General features: G+C 39.6%; 1 protein-coding gene across 1 annotated transcript; it reads right to left on the bottom strand.

Moving 5' to 3' along the window:
• Window positions 1-9,346: 9,346 nt before the first annotated feature.
• On the bottom strand, window positions 9,347-23,172 carry prkg3 (protein kinase cGMP-dependent 3). The gene is made up of 22 exons (XM_004541821.3): window positions 22,778-23,172; window positions 20,732-20,821; window positions 19,283-19,345; window positions 19,041-19,167; window positions 18,791-18,957; window positions 18,521-18,634; window positions 17,379-17,484; window positions 17,154-17,217; window positions 16,936-17,013; window positions 16,708-16,796; window positions 16,032-16,097; window positions 15,795-15,842; window positions 15,608-15,649; window positions 15,364-15,475; window positions 14,121-14,257; window positions 13,943-14,032; window positions 13,656-13,797; window positions 13,372-13,535; window positions 13,046-13,162; window positions 11,560-11,622; window positions 10,774-10,849; window positions 9,347-10,131 (listed from the first exon to the last, which is right to left on the bottom strand). Exons 1-22 carry the CDS (start codon window positions 22,785-22,787, stop codon window positions 10,045-10,047), a joined length of 2,052 nt encoding a protein of 683 aa, XP_004541878.3. The 5' UTR covers window positions 22,788-23,172; the 3' UTR covers window positions 9,347-10,044.
• Window positions 23,173-24,061: the final 889 nt, after the last annotated feature.

The following is a 24,061-nucleotide window of genomic DNA, read 5'->3' as shown; positions in this document are numbered from 1 at the left end:
GAAACACCATCTTGAATAACTGCCAACTTGTCCAGAATGAACTCTGCTGCATTTCTTCTTGATAAACAACGTGTGTTTTCTGTGCACCTCAACAATAAAGGACACAGTAGTGCGATAATCACGTAAGTAATGACGCACACCGTCTGATAATGGACATGTGCTGACAAACTGATCTGAGTCACAAGCTGCAAAATGCTCGTCATGGTTCACAAGCACAGCATGGACCGAGAAGCCTACTCATGAGTGACTGCACTGACACCTTCACTTACCTCTAACGTTTTGTATTGAGAACTGTTTGTGCAATAATGTACAATTCTTCTCTAGGTCGTCCTCGACTTTCTTCTGTGCTAAATACAGAAATACATAAAGCAATTTGCAACAAAAGCACTGACGTCTCTCCGTAGCCTACTACAGTTTCCCTTAATGAAAACTGACAGGTTACTTAATGACTTTCAAGATGGAGAGTGACATTGCACATCACCTTCCAGCCTCTGAGCTGTCAACAGACAGACAGGACTATAAGCACATTCTCGAATGCTGCATTTCACCAAGAGGACACAGCTTCTGACTCTGCTCTTTTAAGAAAGGCTATGATTCACTGCTCCTTGCCTTGCTTTTTATTTTGTAGACTGATAACAAAGTAAGTATTTAAACAATCATAATCCACAGGTTTTATAACTTATTTAACAAACAGGTTGTGTATACAGGAAAACTGCTTTAGCTAGAATTCTGTGAAACCCTTTTTTCAAAGCCCTCTGATCTTGCAGCTGGCGGAAGACTTTAACTGTATATAGCTGTTGTGGACCTTTGTAGTCACTCCACTCTGAAAAGGCTGCTTGTGATGTACTTAATAGCAAAGAGGTAGACTACGGCATCCTGAAAAATGCAGCCACAGAGCCAACTTGGTTGGAAATTCGTTCATTAGTGATTCTGTCTGCAGTGACATCAGAGACAAGCTGTGACTCAGCCACCAACCACAATCGTCTGTAGTTGAAGAGGTACATGTTGAGGTTACCTCACACACTGAAAGCGAGCTGGAACTGTGTGTGGATGCGTGGGTTGTGTGTGGAAAGACTTTGACAGGTCCTTTGTAGACTTTCAGTTCTACAGTTTTTTAGATTATAATTGGCCTCATGATGACTTTTTCTTAGATATTTCTGTTTCTTCGCACTCATTAAGCGCCGCTGAGTTGTGCAGCTGTGACAGCAAAATAAAATAGAAGGTGGAAAATTGTTTTTAAGATACACAATGTAACACACATTTACTTTTGTTGTTCCACTGTTGCGTTGAACACTGGAATACTCACCTTTTCATTTGGCCTTTAGTCTGTCAATGCTCAATATTCCCAATGCACAATATCTGTAATAGCAACACTGTAAAGCCTTTTAAGAGCATGCAACATGTTGCATTCAAGACTTTGTTTTTTCCTCCTTTGTCATTCTTTCCATTGTGCATTACACATTGTGAAATGATCAGGACCCACACAGTGTTCAATTGTCACACTGAGCGCCTTTATTTTTTAAATACAGCGTTCCCACTGCTTCAGCGCTCGGAAGCCAGCTTTTCAGCTCCTTCCCACACCCCACGCCACTCCTTCCTGAGTCCAGGCACTAAAAAGGGGCAGATTTCATTAGTTCTAATTCCTCTCACCTGTCACCTTGGTCCTCCCGGCACAGCCCCGTGAGCTTACTGTACCACCCCTCCATTGCAGCAGAGCCAGAGACCACACCCCTGCCACAGACATCCTTTCCCCACTAAATTAAAATGCACTTTGCAGCTTTAAGAAGCTAAAGTGCAGACAACAGTAGTATTCTACTAGTAAAAGTAAAGTTTGTGAACTGTATGCAGTGTGATTCCTGTGGAAATTTAGCCCAGAATTGAGAGACAATTTTCAGAAATATTTTCAAAATTAATTCTCAAAAATACTTTAATGGGTGAGCAACAATGCAGCACTCTGATATTGAATCAGTTTGAATGTTTGTTTGTATTTTATCATATTAATGTATTGCTGCTACTTAACACAACAAATGTAGCACGGTTGTATTGTACTAGCTGACTTTTCAAAAGAGTGACCTAACAAGCAGTTAACTAGTTAGCAGTAGGTGCTGCTAGCATCTGACAGAGCCATGCTAGCTATTTCCTCATCCACCTTCTCAATACACTATTGCAAGCAGCAGGAGGAAGACGGCACCCCCGTGCATTTTTCAACAGGTTGCTCTGTGCTGATTATGAAATGTAATTACATTTTACCAGATACTGGGGAAACTGACAAGGTGAGCTATTAAAAAACAAACAAAAATGTCCAGTCATAAGGTATTTAAATGAGATTACGAAGCCAATTATAAAAGTCAAGCAGGAAACAAAGAGCAGCTCTTTAAAGCCAGATTAACAATATTTAAACTCTGACCTTTCTATTTGAATCTCATTTTCCTATCATGTGCTGGCTGTTGCAGAAAGGATATCCTCCCATGCTGGGAAGATGAATAACATCCTGACCTTTACTTCAATACTTGCTGAAGAACACAAATAGATATCATTTAAAGAAGGTGTCCCTGATAAATAGAAATGACAATTATAAAGCTTTTAAAATATCTTTAAAAATTATTCTACAGTGAGCTGATACATTCTAGGATACGACAATTATTCAGTCCAAAAATAGTAAACTTCATAATTTGGATCATGAATAGTCATCAACCCACATAGCAAAATTGGTATGGCCCCGATCTGGCCCACACAATGTGCTTACACGTAGCCCACATACCGCAAAGAATGACGGCCCTTTGGTGGCCCAGATCTGGTTTGCCAGAGGTGGCCCACACATGGGCCAGCACAAGGCCAGTTGCAGACATACTGGTGGTCCTGTGCTGGCCCATGTGTGGATTACCTCTGGCAAACCTTATCTGAGCCACCAAACGGCCATCATTCTTTGCGGTATGTGGGCCATGTGTAAATTGTGTGCAGCCACGGGCCATTTGCAGACACACTGCTGGCCCTGTGCTGGCCCAGAACAGTTTCAGCTCTGGCCCCAGATGTCAGCCTAATGTGTACCTTAATTAATCCATGTAATAACAACGTGCCGGAACATAATAGTGCAAAAGCAACATGACGGAACTCTGTTCAGACATTGAATGGACTGAGTGCTCTACAGCACTTTTCTACTGTCTCAGATTGCTCAAAGTGCTCTATACAACATGCCATAATTACCCAATCACACACACTTTCGTTAAACTGAGTGCTTCCTAACGACATTTATACACATTCAAGCTCTTGAGATGCAAACTGGAGGAGCCAGGGATCGAACCAATCACCTTGCAATCAGTAGGTGACCTGCTCTACCTCCTCAGCTACAGCCACCTGCTGGCACAGATGAGTAAACCGTCACTAGGTTTTGGATAAAGTGTACACTCACAAACCTGTCAAATCTGCATTTGAAACGTTGGCTACTATAGCAGTATAGTATTGCAACGTGGCATTTGGATCTTCTAACTAAAATAGGAAAATAGGAACATAAATAGTGCCATCATTGCCAGACCTGGCCCACATCTGGTTGACATACACCCTGCCATGACACCGGTCAGTCAGAAGTGCCAGCTTGATGCCAGATCCGGGCCAGACCTGTTTGTTATGGGCCTGGGCCACATAAACCAAACCACAATCGAGCCAGATATGGCATGTCATCACATAGACAGTACCATCTATGCCAGGCCTGGCCCATATCTGGATGACATACGTCTTATCATGCCAGAAGTCAACCAGCAGAGCCGGCTTGATACCAGATCTGGGCCAGATCTGCTTGCTATGTGGGAAGGAAGCCAGGGCTTACTTTGCATTCTGTTGCAGCCTTAAAGTTACGCCTGTTTATGAGAATTTCATCATTTCTCTTCAAACTCCTACAGATGTTACTGAGAGGTTAACATACTTCTGAAAGCTCTGCAGCAGGAAGTCTTTGCCCTAGGCATTAAAACAAGATTTCACAAGGTCTGCAAAGATTTTCACTCCATTAGACAGGTTTATGATTTGATACCACAGCGTAGATGTCAAGGAGCCTCAGTGACCTTGAAGGTTTTTGTAAACCTGTGTGAAAAAGGCTGAAATGATAGACACTGACAGAATGTCCAATCCCAATTTATAAAAGTGCTTTGGAAACTTTGGAGTTCATCCACCCAGTGCACATAAATACACTGATTATGCTACCAGCCAAAAAAAAGAGGAAACATTGTAGCAAACATTGTTGAACACAGAAAATGTTCTTGCACAAAACATCTGAACTATTGAATGGATAAAAAAAAGTAGTTATATTTTTCAATGCTTTGTACCACCTTCCACACCAGCTAAGCTCTGCACGTTGAATGGATGGCCTTCAAAAGGTGAAAAGTGCAGTATCAATGGCTGCCTCCATCTGAGCTCCAACAGCTCTTCATGTCTATTTCTGCTCAGCAGAAAATTTCCAGCTAATGAGAAATGTATTCAATTTACATGGAAATGTCACATGATAGTTCATATTATTATTCACAGTTCCAGCTATCTTTCAGAAAAAGAAAAAGAAACTACTCAAAAGAGAGCAAAAGACTGATAATATTCTCATTATATTCTATACATTGTTATAGCAACTGTTATAGTATAAGAATGAATTTCCTCTGAAATGAACCTATTTCTCTACACATAGAGCAGTCCAGTTTCAGTTCTCTGTTAAAGCCAAAAATATGGATACTAAAAATTCTCCACAGGTGTATGTTGGCTACAGTAGGCTCCAGCTCCCATTAACGTTTCTTAATTCCAAACTGGACAACCAAAGAAAGAGTAAACTGAAGCGGATTTTTGAATTTGTGCCATGATGAGTTCTTAACAACCTCACAACAATGACAAATCTAGAGATCACTGTTCCTATCTGTTTGCCAACAAATTGTTACAATATGTAATTAAACAAATGGGATTCAACTTGTTAATTATACTGTATCTGTGGAGATAATTACAGATGTAACTGTGGGTATATGTTTCAAAAATTATCACAGTCAGGTTAAAAGACTTTCCTGGGTTTCCATTGGCTATATTCAGCAAACCTAAGCACTCCATGCACACACACATTCTTATATTTGCTGAACAGTGAGGACTTGGTAAAAATACCTACAAAGTGGGGTCACATTTAGGGTATAAGACATTCCTGCTCTTATACCCAAGTTTTTCTAGGATTGTGGGAGTGGCATGTACAAGATCATTCGTTTCTGTAATGCTGGAAGTGAGGATGATGAGTAGAGTAGGATCCCTTCTGATAAAACTCTTTTAGCCACAGTTTTCATCCTTAGCTCAGTAGATGCACGTGTCATAGCAAGTGGCTGGGCATCATCTAGTTCCTAAGGCCATTCTCTTCTACCAAGGTCAGCTCATTATGTCCATAATCTTCTCATAAGATTGTCACCTTTTTGAAATACATTAGGGCTTTTCACAGAAGATGTCTTTCCTTGCCAGAGCAGGTTACCTGTTTTTAATAATGTCCAGTACCATGTGATGACTAAAAAAAGTCCTTTATATTCTGCTTTTTGAACCGCTCTCTATCCCACCAAACACTTATGCACATACGCATGTACCACATTTACACCTACTCAGCTCCTGTATTTATAACTATAATTGGAGTGTGCTGAAGAACTGAAATGAGACATTGTAGGTACCTATAAGTGCAGCTGTTTCCAAGGGCCTGAAGGGCATTCATGCATAAGAGCAACTCATCGCTGAGGCCAAATTAGGAAGGAGCGTTAAATCCATCTGCATACAGAATTCATGCACGACCACACTCAAACTGTAACTTTGATTGCTGTTTTAAAGCACTTGTCACCTGGGAAATTTAAAATAGCTCTTAAGGACAGGAACACATGAAATGTTGGCTTTACTCTGTACATATACAATAAAAAAGGCAACGCTGAAGTTTTAAATGTGCAGATACTGAGTCAGTGCACACTGTTTAGCTACTGGCAGTATACTGTATTTTCAGGTAAATTTCCCAGTCATTTAGAAAACAGGAGATAAGGGGTAAACGGATATGAAGAAAGTTGTGATATAACCTATTACACAAATTATGGTCATTACTACTCTCATTGTGAATAATCAGCATTTTCATCAGAGATAAGGACCTACCTCATAATAGCAGAGCAGGTCAAGAAATACTCAAAGAAAGGTGACTCAGTTATCGTGCTCAGTGTCTGAGGAGCAATAATTTCTTCAAAAGTCAAATAAAATCATGGACAAGACAATAACTCATACATTGACTTCCTCAATTTAAATGTTATATAACTACAGTTATATAATGGTTGCTGGCAGGAAATAAGTGCATGCTGTGGGTTTAAAATACACACAGTATGCTTCTGCATATACCATTATTTTCTGCATACACAAGCAGCTACATTTGGTAAATTAGAGCCAGTCATCACAGACAGACATTACCAGGATATAATTAAAACCATATACTCAGTCAGGAAGCAGCTGAACTATTAAAGGTGAATAACAGCAGTTAATTTAGCAGGATTGTAAAAGTTATACAACAGCAGAGCTTCGCTATTTCTGGCCTGCTGCAATAGGTGTGGAAGAGTCTGATAAACAATAGTTTTTAGCACATGTCATGTAAAAATAAAAAAGAAGGGGGCAAAAGGGAAATCTCAAAGGTAATCTCACACATGAGTTAACATGAGATGAGTCCTGCCTCTAAACAGGAAACACAGGAGAGAGGTGGACACTGAGGAAGAGCTTTCATAGTCCATCACATCAAATGTTAGCTTTCAAGTTCTATTTTTGTTTGATTTTTTTTCCTGCACACACCTACTGGCTGTACCCAGACACATGCAATCTTGTCAGAGAAGTGGAATTTCTGAGTTATTTTTTCTCTGCTTAGTGCAGCTGTACATTTATTTTTATACTGGCAGCAGATCAAGAGTAGTTGTAAACTAGAGTTACAATAGGGAAAATGAAAGAATAACCAACGGACTTAAGTTCCTAATTTTAATTTTAGCTAACTATTTAAAGGTCGTGTTTACGGTTGGTGTTTGTCCCAGCTGTCACAGGGTACATCCTGAACATGTCACCTATCTGTCACAGGGCTAACAATGAGACAGACAACCATTCATCCATCCATCCGTTTTCCTCCCTTTATTCCATTCAGGTTTGGGGGGGGAGGCTATCCCAATTGTCATAGAGCGAGAGGCAAGATTCACCCTGGTCACGTCGCCAGTTTATCACAGAGAGACAACCCTTCGCATTCCCAAGTTCACCAATTAGCCAAAACTGTGTGTGTTTTGGACTGTGAGAGGGAGCCAGATTATCCAGAACTCTGTACAGAAATATCCCAAGCTGGCAGGTGAATTAGCCCTAGGACCTTCTTGCTATGAGGCAACACTGCTCTCCACCACATCATCGTGTGGAGAAATGGATGGATGGATATAGCTTGAAGCTTAGTATGCGGGTTTCCATTAGGAAAGCTACTACAAACCCATTTTACCTGCATTACATTGCATGCTCAACACTAAAATAAAATGAAAAATGCCCTTAGTTTTAGTCATTTCCTGAAGAAGCTGTGGGTGCATATGTATTCATTGAGACTTGTCTATATATGAGAGTTGACCATGTTCACAAATTGTTGCATGTGTACTGTTTTACCTGTTCAGAACTTCTTAAACCAGCCATACAAATATCAAAAACTAAACTAAACTAAAAATGAGGTTGAAAAAAAAATACATAATGGAAATAATAATAAAAAAGAATTAAAATTAACAAAATTTGCGGGACCTTTCATTCAAGCATGAATGCAATGATGCAATCATTGTCCAGAATATGACTAGCCAAAGCTGTGCAACAATCATTTCAAATATTTTCCAGTTCTCAACTGGGTACAATCAATCAGAGTACATAATGTTTTACATGTTCTGGGTTTTGATGGTTCATTGGGGTATAGGAAAAAACACACACACACTAAAATCTCCAGACTGGAGTGCTTTTAATAGAGCATCAAGTAGTGGCTCCTTTATGATCCCGTTATGGGAAATATAATACCTGCATGGAGAAGTCAGATCGAGAGTGCTGATTGAAGTGGTTACATGTTTCCTGCACTTTTGTATTCTTTCTCAGGGCAGCCAATCACTCATCAGGGCTGCCTTACGCAGAAACAGATGCCCACTCAGACCTCTCAAACATAAGTGACCAAACAAAGCAGCAAGCAAAGAGAGGGGCTTAAGTAGACTCAGCACAGGTGCAAACAATAATTAATCAGCACAGGTGTTAGCACTGAGCCTAATTAACTCAAGACTGCTCAGTGGAGAAAACACAACCGGGAAGGACATTTAGTGAAAGAACACAGCGAGGCGCAAATGTTTGCTTTTCCCTGGTGTTTCTTTTTTCTTCTTTAGTGTTTCAGGTTAAACTTCAGGCTGCATGAGACAATCCTCTCACATGGAGCTCAGTCAATATTCCTCGCAAGAAAATGAGCTTGAAGACAGAGACACTCACAGACAGGAGTCAGGATAAGACCACATCAATCAACTGTGTAAATGTTCGTTTGAGTCTATCAGCCTCAATCCCCTTTCTGCTCAATCTATCGTTTATAATGAGTCTGGAGATGCATTCAGTGCAGCTGAAATCTATGGCATCATTGGAAGAAATGGGGCTTCAATACACATGAATGTTACTCGAGAGAGTGACAAGAAATCAGAAAACTGTTATGAGTTACTGGGATTGGATAAACAGAGTATATTGTGTTTGCTCTGTTAATCATACCACATGCATCACAGGTAAAACAAAGTGATCTGCAAACAGGAAGTCACGGTTTACTGCTGTGAATAGGAAATACTTGTAACTATACTGTGCATCCTCTGGGCTGCTTCTGTCATTGCTGCTGGGGTATTAGAGTCTATGCTTCAATGTGTTTTGGGTCTTCTGTAGGAAGGAAACATCTGGCAGCGGGTATTTTCCCTCTGGAAGATGTGGTTTTTATTCCTGTGAAGTTTGTGTCGTGATGTGGAAAACTGGTCTCAGCAGGCACATCGTGCGCATTAACAGGAGGGGACAGGAAGACTCCTTCCTCCAGCCCTAAAACCTGCTGCCACATCAGACAGCTGTGCCTTTCCAGACCCAAACAGTCAGCTGCAGCCATTGTCAAGAACATGAGATTAAACCCTTATTATGTCACAGGCCACTTTCCACCCTGATAACATTCTTAAAAACGCATTTCCACCATGCATTGTTATCTATCATAAATCTAATCTCTGAATACTTTGGTGTCAGCAGGAGGAAAAAAAGTAAATCAAATCGGCTCGGTATTTTATTGCAGCACAGTAACAAATTGAGCTGAATCAAGTGTATAAGGGCAATTTTTCTTTATTTTCAATCAAAAAGGTATTCTTCATCATGATGTTCAGTTATCTTTTTATCTAGAAATCAAGGCCTAACACCACAAGAAAGTAACAGTGTAACATAAACAACTTTATCAAGAGGATAAGCACTTTTTTTTTCTTTAAAACTTTAAAGATTCAAAGGAACAATAGACACAGACATACATTACAGCTATGGCATTAGAAATGATTCTGTTTCCAGGTTTGATAAGGACAGGGTTTTTTTGTTGTTGTTGTTTGGTACAAGTTGTACCATATGACAGAAACTCTCCACTAAACACAGGGATGGGTGTTTTTATTGGAATCAGTAAAAAGTGTTATATAGATGTTGTTATTGGCACTTCTCCACCAGACACCAAATTGACTTGGACTGTATTTGGAAACAAAATGTTGTACCATGTTCTTGTAACACATTTACATATTTTGGCCCCTTATCCACCTTTATGGTTGTTTTAGAATAGCAAAAGAGGAATTTCGGCACACGTCTAAAGTGCATGATTCGATACAGTTTCACTCCAATAATCAAATTTAAATCAACTTGGTTGTTTGTTTTGTTTTTTCCAAACAGGAAATTCTTCCCACCCTCATATGACTTTAGCCCTGTTTTGGCCCCAACTCAGGCCACCTACAATTATCCTATATGGGGATCTCTTCTTGATCCTTTAACATGGCAGAATCAGAAGTCACGGTCCCAGCCAGAGAACTCCTCTTCTGCCTTCGTCTGATCAAGAGGGAAGCGATCAAAGTTGATGTAGCAGGGACCCTGAAAGAGGATGAAATGTTAATGAAGCTCATCAAACAGCCTATCCCGTAATCTATTTCTAATCAGTAATATTAAGCACTCTTAAATCCCCTCATTTTAACAAAATTCGGCTAGTGACGAAATAACACCCACATAGTCCCAATGAAGCAAATTCAACATTTTTGGGGAGTTGATCATTTATTTTAAAGAAGCATTTACTTTTGAATGAAGCATTTAGTAAAAATATTTTTAAATGTTCATTTGAAAGCATAATCCTACAGTTTTGGGGTTTTTTTTAATCTTAACACATGACTAGGAAGAGGATGAGGACAAGAAGAGCAAGAAACTGGAGCAACTACGATAGGCTAATTTCCTTTCTGGGGCCAGTAATGATATGAGGGTGAAAAACTTAGGGTTGTTTTCCATTTGGACTTTCTATTTTTTCATGTTCATGCAGTGTGTAATAACCTTTCAGACCCAGGTTTTGTTAATATAGTCTGAATACACAGTGGGTTTCATGTATCAAAACGTTCTTTAGCCACTGCGAAAACCAGTAATATTTGCTCCACACAATCCTGCCTGCGGTCCTTCTTTTGTTTCACTTTCTCTAAACATAAAAAAAGGTTCTGCTTTCCATGTAAGAGTAACACTGGTTTGACTTGCCTTGCGGATAAGCCGTGCTGTGGGAGCCTCAAGCTGACCCACACGCAGCTTGTGCCAGTTCATACTGCTGAACCACCTGAAGGTAAAAAGGGAGATTTTGTCATTACTATTACTATTATTATTATTAAACATGGTTTTATAATCATAAAATAATAACAAGGTAAAAAGGCTCAATCAGCAGTGTAGAAACATAATCTATAAAGACAAAATCACCATGCTGTTTTTCTGTACAAAGAACTTTAGACTGCTAATCACTTCCCTATTTTTCACATAGTATATATTTATTGTAGTAAATGTACTCACTCTATAGTAATACCGCTATAATAATTACGCAACATCGTATGTGCTATGCACTTGAGGTGGAAAGGTGCATAATGTTTATCATTACAGATTAGTAAATGTATAAAATTACTGTTGCCTGTTCAATATAGGCAAAAATGCCTTGTTGATGCCAAAGGTCAGAGGAGAATAGCTGACCTGCTTCAAGTTAGATAGGAACTCTACAGTAAATCAGATAACAACTGGTTACAACCGAGGTAAGCAGAAGAGCTCAGGAAACTGACATTACAATTCACACCAAAATTGGATGATGGAAGTTTGGAAAAAAGCTTTCTGTTCTCAATTTCAGATGCAACATTTGTATAGTAGATTCAGAATCTGGCATAAACAACGTGAAAGCATGGATACATCTTGGTTGTACCAGTGGTTCAGACTGGTGGTGTAGTGTAATGTACTACAGTACAGGCAGCAGTAGGTGACCAAAGAAGAGAGTTTTGCCATGGTTACCTGTGATGCCGGATATCTTTGATCCCATTTTTGGTGTTTCCTAATCTCTGACCAGGCCGAGGTCTGAAAAAATGCATCATTCAGAGAGAAGGCAGTTCAGAAACTGCTTTTGGTTTCATGAGCTTTCATTTTTCAAGAGGTGTGTTTTATTACAAATATATTTCTATGTAAATACAAATGCATCTAATGATGGAATGCTTTCTTTTTCAGACATTTTTGTCATTTTTCATTATTCACACTGTACTTTGAGGCACTGTGGCATTTCCAAACAAGAAAACTCACCGACCAGATTTTGGGGGATTTTTAGTTTTTTTTGGTACACCTGCTTAAGTGCTTGTGAATTCTATTTCAAATCAGCCAACGATATGGAAGCAAACCAATGCATTTAGACGTGCAGTTCAAGCTGAGCATCAGAATGAGGAAGAAAAGTAATTTAAGTGACTTTGAACGTGGTTGTCGGTGCCAGACGGGCTGGTCTAAGTATTTCAGTAACTGACAATCTACTGGGATTTTTTCTTACACATCCATCTTTAGAGTTTACAGAGAATGGTCCAAAAAAGAGAAAATATCCAGCGAACGATAGTTTTGTAATAATTTTGTGTTTAAACCAGGTTGTCAAACATAAGGCCCGGGGACCAGAATCGGCAGACTCCAATCCAGTCCACTAAAAGGCATAAATTTAGAGACTTTTAAACTTTTAATCTCATCAGTTTTACAGCTTATGATAAAGACCTTCCCTACAGCCATCCATACTATACTTAAGTAATTAAATCCACTCTTCTATAGAAATATCAGTTTTTACATTGAATTCACAGTCAGCAAAAACAGACAAAAACACACATTGACAAACTATATTGTATACTTACGGGACAGTGTGTGCAGTGAACTACTAGATATAGTTTTCTGTAATTTTACACATTTCATTGGTCCAGCCCACTTAAGATCAAACTGTGGCCCACGATGTGGAAACTACTTTGAAATCTCTGTTTTAAATGCTAAAGCCTACCTGACTATTAATACTACCCATGTCCATCCCTTTAACACCTCAGTGTACCAATTTTCTCATGGCTGCTTCTTGCAAGCTAATATGCAATAATGTCACAAACCTCAAATCATCTCAAACTGATTACAGTGAGTTCACTGTGCTCAAACGGCCTCCACAGGTACCAGATCTTAGTGTAAAAAGCTCTTCTGGGATGTGGTGGAACAGCAGATTCACATCATGGATGTGCAGCTGACAAATCTGCAGTAACTGTGTGATGCTGTCATGCCAATATGGACCAAAATCTCTGAGGATGTTTTAAGCACCTATGCCACAAATAAGACAAAAAGGGGTCTAATCTAGTATTAGGATGGTGTAGATAATGAAGTTGCCACTGAGTGAAATTTTCATAAGGTCTAATTCCATTTTTCTTTTTTGTACAATTATCAGTGACCTATATGAAAATGTAATCTATGTGCTCTCAATAAACTCAGCTGTTCTTACCTGCACAGTTTACTGATAATGGACTTGGCTGCTTCGCTCATATAAGGTGCATAATGGAGCTCCCCATCCAAAATTTTGGCATAAATCTTCTGGGGCTCTGAGCTTGAAAAGGGAGGGCTGACCATTTGAAAACAGAAAAAAAACGTGTTGTTAATAAATGTTTAATTTTTATTGAATGGTATTAAAAAGACTGAAACCTGAAATTGTGAGACACTGAGCTCTGAAAAAGCCATACAGTGCTGCTGCCATCTGCTGGTAAACATTAAGGTTATTTTATGTCTCTGTTGGTTAAAAAAAAAAAGTATTATTATTATCATTGTTATTACCTTCCCGCCAATAGTTCAAAAATCAGGATGCCAAGAGACCAAAAGTCAACTGCAAAGTCATGTCCCTGGTTCTTGATGATCTCTGGAGCCATGTACTCAGGAGTACCAACAAATGAGTAGGTTTTCTCGCCCCGAACCAGCTCCTTTGCAAAACCAAAGTCAACCTGGATGATGACAAGCACCCACACAAGAATCAAATGTGATGATAAAGTCTTCATTAACTGAAATTCACATTAAAAAAAAGTTTGTTTGCTTTAGAAACTTGTTTACAGCTAAAGACGCACCAGTTTGACGTAGCCCTTCGCATCCAGCATCAGGTTCTCAGGCTTTAGGTCTCTATACATGATGTTCTTCTTGTGGAGGTAAGCATAGGCCTCCACCACGCAGGCAGTGCAGAACACAGCGACAGGCTCGTCAAAACGACCTCTAACATTCACAAAGATGCAATAAGTTGGACAACAGTTTTCTTAAAAATTTCTGTAAACTTCCATCTGCTACAGCTTCTACAAAAAAGTATGTATTTTAACTTGGGAACTCCAAATATAGAGCATGATTTCACTTTTCGTCTTACACTTCTTTGAGTTTGGTCCAGATTTCCCCACCACTACAGAACTCCATCACCATGTAGATGTATCGTGTGTCTTTGAAAGCTCCATGAAGTCTAGAAACAGCGAGAGCAGAAAACATTTTCAGGTGCTCTGCGCTCAACCGATGGATTTAAAACACTGCAGTCCACATATCTTTGATACCTGACAATGAATTCACACTGCACAGCTTTAAGGATCTTCTTCTCAAACAGCATGTGCTCTTCCTGTCTCTTGGCAACAATGTGCTTCTTGCTGACTCGCTTCACGGCGTAATATTTTCCATGGGGCAGGGTGGTCATCTTAGAAGAGCAAAAACAGTCATCAGTGCTAAATATTTTACAACCCCAGTTCCAAAAAGAGTCAGGACAATGTGTGAAATGTTTAAGTTCTCATGTCAGGTAACAATGTAACAAAGTAATATGGTTGGGTATAAATCGAGCATCTTCGACAGGGAGAGATTCTCAGCAGGGTAGAGGGGCAGAGGGGCAGTTCACAAGGAGGATGGGGTTCAAGCGCTATCATGGAAAGAGTAAGCCATACATGAACAACATCCAAAAACACCAGTCTTCTGCAGGACAGAGCTCATTTAAAATGGATAAAGGAAAAGTGAAAAACTGTTCTGTGGTCAGACGAATCAAAATTTAAACTTCTTTTTTGGAAAACATCCTGTACTCTGGACTAAAAAGGAAGCAAATTATCCCAACTTTTTCAAGACACATTGCAGCCATGAAATTCAAAACAAGCTAATATTTTTTTCTGAAAGTCGTACATTTCCCTATTTTTAACTTTTGATATGTTTTGCTTCTTTTATATCGTGATTAAAATACAGGTTGTGAGATTTTCAAATTATTGCATTCTGCACTGCATTTCACACAGTGTCCCCACATTTTTGGAACTGGGGGGTTTGGATTTACTGCAAATGAGAGAAATATCCATATATGTTAAAGTACATAAACGTTTAGTGGCTAATGCGACCGTAACTAAAATGAGGGGTTAGAGCTGAGCACAAGTTAGCTGAACAACAAATTATAAATTTTTTCTGACTGTGGGAGTAATTACCTTTAGCAGTTCACAGACTACCTTATACATCACATCAGTGTTTACAGTAGGCTGACAGAGCCTCTCTTTACAACAGCAACTTCCACATGCCAGTGCAGGGTAAACATAGCTATAATTATTGTCCTTTTTCCATTTCGATAGCTCAAACGGTTGTGACACATGGGACCATAATACATCATCCATTATGACTGTGTTAACCCTGTTCTGGTGTGGTGGTGAAAACTACCTCTGTAGTTTCTACCTTTCTAATAAATGTTTAAAATATATATATATATATACATATATATATATATATATATATATATAGTGTGTGTGTTTTTAAACCCAGACAAGATGCACAACTGACCAGCGCCACACGGCCAAATCCTCCAACTCCAAGTGTGACAGGATCTCCTTGATAGCGACCCTCCTGATAGAAGACTGGAACCAGATCCTTCAATCTCAGAGTGGAGCTGGGGCTGAGAAAGAGTGGTGATTTTATTTAAATTTTTTAGATTTGTTTTCACTAATAACTGCTTATTGAGCTTATTCTGGTGACTGATTGTTGGTTTTGTAACATATTTTAACCTTCACCTTCAACAGCCCCTCACCTCAACTTTTCTGGAGGTTGCGCCTCCTGCATCACTTTGGAGCTGGAAGTGAAAATAAATTTGACAGGATATGAGCAGGAAACTAACTGGGGCAGTCTATTTCACCTCCACGTCACACTCTCGGTAAGGTGGAGGAAAAAACAAATTGTGGTTATGCAATCAACAGTGCTTTTTTTTCAATACATACTCATCAAAGAGTTCCAGGTGCTCTACGGGAATTGTTTCTTCAAATACCCTAAACAAAAGGCATCATTAGTCAAGCTGTGCATCTGTAAGCAAGTGGGAAAACACAACAGACAGCAAACAGACTGTAAAGCAACCGAAGAATTGTCCTCTCCAGGAGCAACAGCTGTCACTGCAGAGCCTGAGCGAACACACTATCACATTCGGTTACTGTCGGAATTGAGTGCTGGGTCAGACTCACTCCTTGTCAATGGAGAAGCAGGTAACAGGGCCGTCGGCAGTGCAGGTTGCTGTCCTCAAGACCTCGCTGCAAGACAAAAAGCATTGCCAAAATTCAAGTCTGTGGAAATGCAATGAATACAGCTGCAGAAAGAGAACCTCATAGAGATATTTTAATTGAATAACATATATTAGCAAATACTAATATGTAGATTAAAAAATATGCAATGTGAAAAAGTACTGCATTATTTTGAGAAAAATAATTCCCAGTGAAATTGCAATGGTGCTGCATGTCCTGCAAATTAGAGGCAGACAACCCAAGCTAGATGATATTTGATATTTATTAAAAATCCAATATCCTCCTTGTATAATCAAAACAACCTCTGTTATTCCACCAGAGGATCACACACACACACACACACCCACACACACACACAGTGTTTCTGTATGCATGCACCTCTACTGACAGCCACAGCAATAAATTTGCTTCAATGGCTCATTTGCATCTTAGCAGAACTGCGCAATTTAGGGAAAAACGTGATGTTTCCGTCACCAGAGAGCATTCGGAGGATAATCTGAAGAATCTGCAAAATAAAAATGTCACAGCTGACAGCAGCTGAGGAAGCCGCGAGGAGCACATCGTGCTGCACGAGGCTCTCGCAAATGTCCTCAGGCATGTGTTGTGTCTCCATGGTTACCGTATGAGGGCCTGTTCCCCGAAATGCTCCCCTTTTCCCATCCTGCGAATCTGCTTCTGATGACCGTTCACGTTCTTAGTCACCAACACCTGAAGGGGAAACACGCACACAGGCAAACAAACGGAAAGAATAAATGTTATGCACACAAGAGAAATATGGGTTTGTGAAATAGGCTGGATAAAAACTCTGGGTGTGACTGGCCAAAGACGCACGTTAAGATATCGTTACCTCTCCTTTGAGGATGATGTAGAATGCGTTTCCTTCTGTTCCCTCTCGAACTATAACATCTTTGTCCTGGTACTTCACCTAGAAGAGACAGAATTAAAAATAATATTAAGAAAAATGTGTACTTTCAGATTCACTCCAAGAGCTGAAAGAAAACATCCTTGTGTTCAGTGTATTTGATTCTGTTGTGTCGTAGCAAAAAAAGACATCGAGGTGCACACCTCCTCCATGGAGTCAATGATTTTGGACAACTGGACATCATTCAGGTCCTTCAGAGTGTGGGCCCTGAAATGGCAAGTGGGAATTTAAGAGAAAATTAGAAATAGGGGAAGCATTTGCTGCATTAGTGCAGCGAAAAATACCAAAACTGTTATGATAGAGTTACAAAGAGAATCCGAGGAGTCGGGATGAAAGTTTTATCATGGCTGCTGAGTCTAGAAACTCACGTCTTCAGGAAGCCCATGAGCTGTTCTCGTTTCTTCTTGGACTTGTTGGTCATAATGCTTCTGTAGGTCTGTCGCTCCATGCACCACAGATGCACAGGTGTCTTTGCTGCAATATGAGCACACAATAATAGAGATAAAAATAAACAAAAATAAAAAGAGTAGTGGACTCAGTTAACTTTGAAGCATATTTTACGATTAAGACATTTGAACTCTTGAATTAATTTAACTACAACTGTAACAAAAACTGATTGAACCTTTAAAATTATTGGGATTTGGTTTGATTGAAAATTCACAAATACTGTTCAGATGTAATAGATGAAATCTGAAATAAATGACATAAAACCATAGCCAGATGCACTCTATTACCATCGCAGAACTCATATGACAAAGTGAGATAAATGAGAGACAAGCTTGCTGCAGATGGGAGAAAACTGCCTTCCCACGGGTGGATTGCATTGTAAAGGGATGTACTTGAACACACTGTTTTTTCTACATTGAATCAGGCACCTTTGTTACAAAACTACTGTGACTAAAAAGCTATTATTTTTTTCTGTCACTGTTATGTTAGTTAAGTTATGTTATTGTTTTGGTTTTGTCACATTTTACATTTCATTGTCCGAAAAAGCTGCTACCTTTCATAGCACAAGGCATGTTCATTATATCAAAATGCGACTCCAAGCGTTTGTGATAAGCAGCAACATCCTCCTTCACATGTTTTCTGCATCCATTTTGGGGATTTTGGACAACCAGTCCCAAAACCACACTAAACCAGTTTCAATCAGGATACTGTTTGGGTCCTTTCAAAATAAGAGTTTCTTCTTTTTCAGAAGTGTTATTGTTAGTCAGTTTGTTCTCCCCTCAGTGACTATAATGTGTCCAAATACCAAAGCAAACTATGATATTCTCCCCACCATGCTCTAGAGTTAGGTTGATGTTTTGTTGTTAACATGCTGGGCAGTTTTCCTCCAATGCACTGCTATGTATTTCTGTCAAAAAGTTCATCCATTATCTCATATGTAGAACATTTGTGGTCATATATTATACATACATACATGTCTCCACATAAATTACATTATACTATATAATACAATCACTACAACCCTCTGCAAAACCCTCCAGGAGGCATCATTATACAGGCTGACCTTTGACTGTTGCTGTCCTTTTGCAGTTGTACAGAATCGCCAGCTCTCCAAAAACATCACCACTAGTAAGAGTTCGGAGGTCACGGCCAGACTGGCTCACAGAAAGCTCACCAGCTATAAAGAAAGGGCAAAAAAAAATAGATATTAAAATTTGCTTATTTGTGAAATGATGCTGTATGAAGTTAATAACCCAGTTTTAAAAATCTTCCGTATATACATGGAGCAATCGCAGATAAAAAGACAGACATTCATACTAAGGTGTGTGCCTACCTGCCACAATGTACATGCTGTCTCCTTCAGAGCCTTCCTGAATGACTTCATCTCCAGGATTGAAGTGAGATACCTTTAACAGGTCCACCATCATGGCTATTTGCTCATCATCTAACCGGCTCAGGAAGTCATTCTTCTGGATAGCTTTGACAATTAGGCTCGTCTCACTGCCGATAGAAAGTTCAAAGAAGTCATCTACAACATACAAACTGGGTATTATATAAGTTGTTGGAAAGGTGCTGATGCTGACCTGACATTTTTCTTCACCCTCGCCCGTTTAATCTCCAGGTTCTCCGGGATTGGTTCTGAAGCTATGACAGCTGCACGGCTCTTCCTGACCTCAGGTTCAATCTCATTACCGGTCTGAGAGGGAAAGTCTGTAACAGAAACAAATGGATGGTTACAGATCGCCATTAGAAATCGCATCAATCATGTGTGTAAGTAGATAAGTAGATGTGTCCCTGTTCTGTGTTCCCGTGAAGAGCTGCTTACCGAGATCATGATACTGAGTCTGCAGTTGTTGCAGGAGTTTCTCTTTCTCGGTGAGTCGTTTTTCTGTGAATGTGAAGAAAAAAAACACATATTAAATGTGCAAAACACATTAAAAGTGACGATTTCTGTGCTTTGTATATAAAAGATGGATATGGGTCTGAAACATAAGCCAAAGTAAATTCTCTCTAATGGCCTGCAGGGATCCACTCCTCTGAATGCAAACGTAATGAATCACCCTAGAATGACCCTAGTTGTCTCTTGATTTATGACTTCACTAAATACCTTAATAGTGAGTTTATTTTATGAATCACCCGTTTCGAGTCTTTGAGTCACATACTGATGTCACTTTTGTCAATTAAGATCACAATCAAAGACAAATAACATAAAGCATACATTGGGCATGGATACATTTATGACTGACAAGTCATAAATGTATGTAATGTCATCCATTCATGAGTATATAATGTCATCCACTTATCAGCCTGATCCATCTCTCATTGTGGTTTAAGCCCATAAACCAATGAGTAACTGCATGGTTTTCTACATGTGTACTCCGTGTTTTATGTACAGTGGGGCCATGCTAATAACTGATCCATGCTATTAACTGATCTCTGGCCATGATCAGAAAAAAAAAGTCTAAAATTTTAGTTGCATCCCTCCAACATTTTACACTCATCAGTCACATAATTAGGTACATGTTGCTAGTACTGGGTTGGATCAGAGCTGTCTTAATTCTTCATTACATAGATTCATCATGGTGCTGGAAACAATCCTCAGAGACTTTATTCCATATTGACCTGACAGCATCACATGATTTTGTCACATGTCATCCATGGCATGATTTTCCCATTCCATCACACCCCAAAGGTGACCATGCGAGACATTTCAGTACAGTGAAACTCTCATGTTCAAGTAACCAGTTTGAGATGACATGAGCTTTATGACATGCCACATTAGCCACCAGAGGATGGACATGTGGTCATAATAGGATGATAAGATCTAATACTAAGGCACCCAAAGTGTGCCAAGAAAATATCTCCCATGCCATTACACCATCATCACGAGATCATGGATCCATGGTTTGATGTTGATGTGAAATGTTGACCATCTACCATCCAAAACAAGCAGCACAAGTGGAGACTTATCAGACCAGGGAATCTTCTCTAATCCAGTTTCTGTGAGCACATGAAGCTTCCTGTTCAAACTGCTTCAGCCGTTTGTCTTGACCATGTCTACCTGTCTAAGTTCCACTGATTCCACATCTTAAGTAAAAGTCCTGTGAAGGCCTCATTCTGGTTCTCTAAATTTGAACTCAACCTTCAGAACTTTAAGAGCTCCACCTTTAATTCATGTGTTCGTATATATCCCAATATTCACCTCAATGAACCTGCTATTGCACAATGAAGTCTCTACAATATTTAAAGCTTATATAGTTATTGTTGTACTCACCTAGGTCCTTATTTTGCCTCTGCAGCTCCTTGTTGATCAGACATTGCTTTTCTAGCTGCTGCTTCAGCTCCTCTATTTGCTTCTCCATAGCTACAGCGGGAATAAGATTTTTTTTAAAAGGAAGATTTATGGGAGAATTTCATATAACAGGAAAACGAGAAGTTGTATAAATTATGCACCTGAACACAGACATAAAATGTAGCCCCAGTTGTTGTGATATTTGTGGAAACTCCTACACACAAAGCCATAAAGGGTGATATTTAAACTGTAACTGTGTTGATACCTTTTTCTCAAAGCACTGAACCCTACTTCACTGGCAGCACACAGCAAGAGCCCTGCTGAATAATGCAGACTAATGATGGACAGTCAACGGGGTGCTTTCTGAGTGCTGTCACACCCTGCCAGCATTTGCTGAAGATCTGTTACAGTTTCTGTGACTGATAATGACACAAAACCTGTCAAAGCTGTATAAAAACCCCTTTAAATGATGGATCGCTTTTTCCAGGCTTTGCGTTTATATGCAGATTATTTATATTTGCTGGTTGTGGGTTGTTACACTAATGTGAGACATAAAAAACCCTGTGACTATGCATAAGCAGGTCATATTAACTGACAGATTCATTAGCACTGCTGCATGAGATTAACAATGAAGTTAACCACAAGCCAGATCCAATACCTCTCTTAATCAAGGTGACCTGTTTAAAGAACCTCTGCAAACAAGATTCCTTTTCTGTTTTCTTTTTTTAAACACTCCAATCAATACAAACACACTTGGATATGTGCCCATTTTACTAAACACACAGTAAAAACCCTGGAGAGGCTGTTTGCCTGTGTTCACGGCACACATCGTATGACCCCAGGTTACTGCTGCCTCACCCTGAACATTGGACAGGCCTAAGATTAAACTAAACTCATAAAGTCATTTAGTAAAACACCAGCAGAATGTGACAGGGAAATATAAACAGCTCCTGTTCTGCGAGGGAGCATGGGCACTTAAAAAAGACATGTACAGCGGCCTAAACTAGATATTTTTCCAGGGATTTCAGTACAGAAAGCGACGTGACTGCAGTGCACATAGCTCATAAATGTGTTACAGAAAAGAAAAAGACCTTAATGGTCAGTTTACACAGATCATAAAAATATGTCCCTACATGCTTACTTGAATATCAGATTTGCCTCAGGATGGTTCGTTAAATTGTCACCAAAGCACACACTAAGACAGAGCCGTGCACAAACACAATTTGTAAACTTTCTAGGAACTTGTAGCTGTTGAGAAAGACAATCTGAGCTGATTGAGATGATAACCTTTAGTGCCTGCAGGCTGACACTCAATGGGGGAAATTGCTCAGTTATTCTTCAGCCCTGGGGCAACTGATAGGTAGGTGGCTGTATTTCTGTTTGAATATTTGCTGTTTCATTGGTCCATGTTTGTTATTTTTGTTACAATGGTAAAAAAAAAAAAAATCAAAAACAAAACAGGTTATTATTTAAATACTGAATGAACTTTAAAAGTGAGCAACATTCATTTAACATGCGTATATTCATATATTCTGTAAATGATCCTGGAGGATCCCAGGAAACATGATATTAAAGCAGACAATGCCAAAAAAAGGAGAGAGAAAAAGAAAGAAAAACAGATATTTGTGTCTGCTTTTCAGCTGCACGCCAGGAACATGATGCCAGCTACCATTATACTGACACAGCCAGCATACAGTCCACTTCATACTGCTTCATTATTAATTCATGGCCATGTGTAACTACAGCTGAATTCTCATAAGATACTCTGTAATAGAAACCTGGAAGGAAGTCATGTGCTTTGTCTTTATTAGGCAGCCTTTTCTCAGATATGACGTTTTGTTAATCGCTGTAGTAAATCAAAAACCAATAAAACTTAAGCTGAACCAATGCTGATCTGTACTTTAAACACAGCGGTAATATATTTAAAGAACCGATAAACGCCTGAAGGTGGCCTGTCTGACCTAATCTACAACTCTGAGACACTATTTGCACGTAATCTGTGGACGAATAGACTGAAGCCACACTCACCTGCAGGCATGGTGTGATCAGCAGACAAGGTGATCTAATGTCCTGCCTATGAAGGCCGCATGGATCACAGGAGCCAAATAATCACCTTGAGCTGCTCAACGATATCCACTTTTCCACTGCAGAGAAGTTTTTTGCTTTCTGTGCAGTTTTTCTGACCTGCTTGAACCCCAGATGAGCTACAGACTGGACACACCTGAGCAGACACACCGCATGCAGCCTGCAAACTCTCTATCAATACTCCTTCTTCTACTTTTCCTGCCACTGCATACTTTCTCAGCTTACATTTCCCCGTCTACAGCTTTACTATTTTTACTTCTCTCCAGCTCTCTCTCTCTCTCTCTCTCTCTCTCTCACTAAATCTTTCCTTCTTTTTCTGTATCTATCAATCTCCACGGCTCTGGTGTTGAATCATTAACCATAACCTGAGGCTCCTCCTATCACACCAGGTAGAGGAATACAGGCAGCAGGAGTACGAGAAGGAGAAGAAGAGGAGGAGGAGGGAGGAGGAGGATGAGCTGGAGAGAAAGCTGGGCTGTAAAAATTATGCTCAGTTGAGAAAACACACAGCTAAAGTGCGATGTTGCAGCACGTTATTCATCCCGAAAGAACACATCGGGCAAGTAGAAGAAAAGCGTACCAGGGTGCTTCTTTTATACCTCATTCACATTATTTTGTTACCTTAAAAAAAAACAGGAACTGATTTGTGATTACTGTGACGTTTATTAGCAGTAATTGTTTCTCACTGACGCAGATGACAGAGAAGTGAGGAAATTAAAGTGGGAGCACAAGCAAACAAGTCACTGCAAAAGCTGCCACAAAGCTGAAGTAGAAGCATAAAAGCTGCACAAGTCCTCACTCTTCTACCTTCATATTTTTGTCTTTAGAAAGAAAAAATGTGTTCGCAACAAGCACCTTTCTTCCAAATGGCTGCATTCACATAAGAGCTGGGGTAGTGTGGAACTATTTTAGGGTAGATTTTATCTGCCAGATTCGGAAAGTGGCTACTCCTTCAGGTTCCTGTTTTTCCACAGAGTAAATGCCACTGAATGTTTTCTAGGCCACAAATGACTCTAAATGAGGTTAGAGGGTTAGCATTGTGACAAAGGGCGTGGGCCTTTATTGTTCACAGTTAATTATTGATATCTTCCTGGTTAATCTGCGACATTAATGACTCGAGCGCTCAGAGATTAAAGGCCTCGGATTTCAGCGGTGCAAGTGAAGGGTAACTCAGTGACAGGCAGCATATGGGTTATAACATTTTTCCACTACAGGTCAAACCTGGTG

This window comes from Maylandia zebra, linkage group LG15 (genome assembly GCF_041146795.1).
Source record: "Maylandia zebra isolate NMK-2024a linkage group LG15, Mzebra_GT3a, whole genome shotgun sequence".
In the NCBI taxonomy this organism is placed as follows: Eukaryota; Metazoa; Chordata; class Actinopteri; order Cichliformes; family Cichlidae; genus Maylandia; species Maylandia zebra.
This window is presented reverse-complemented; position numbering and strand designations above follow the sequence as displayed.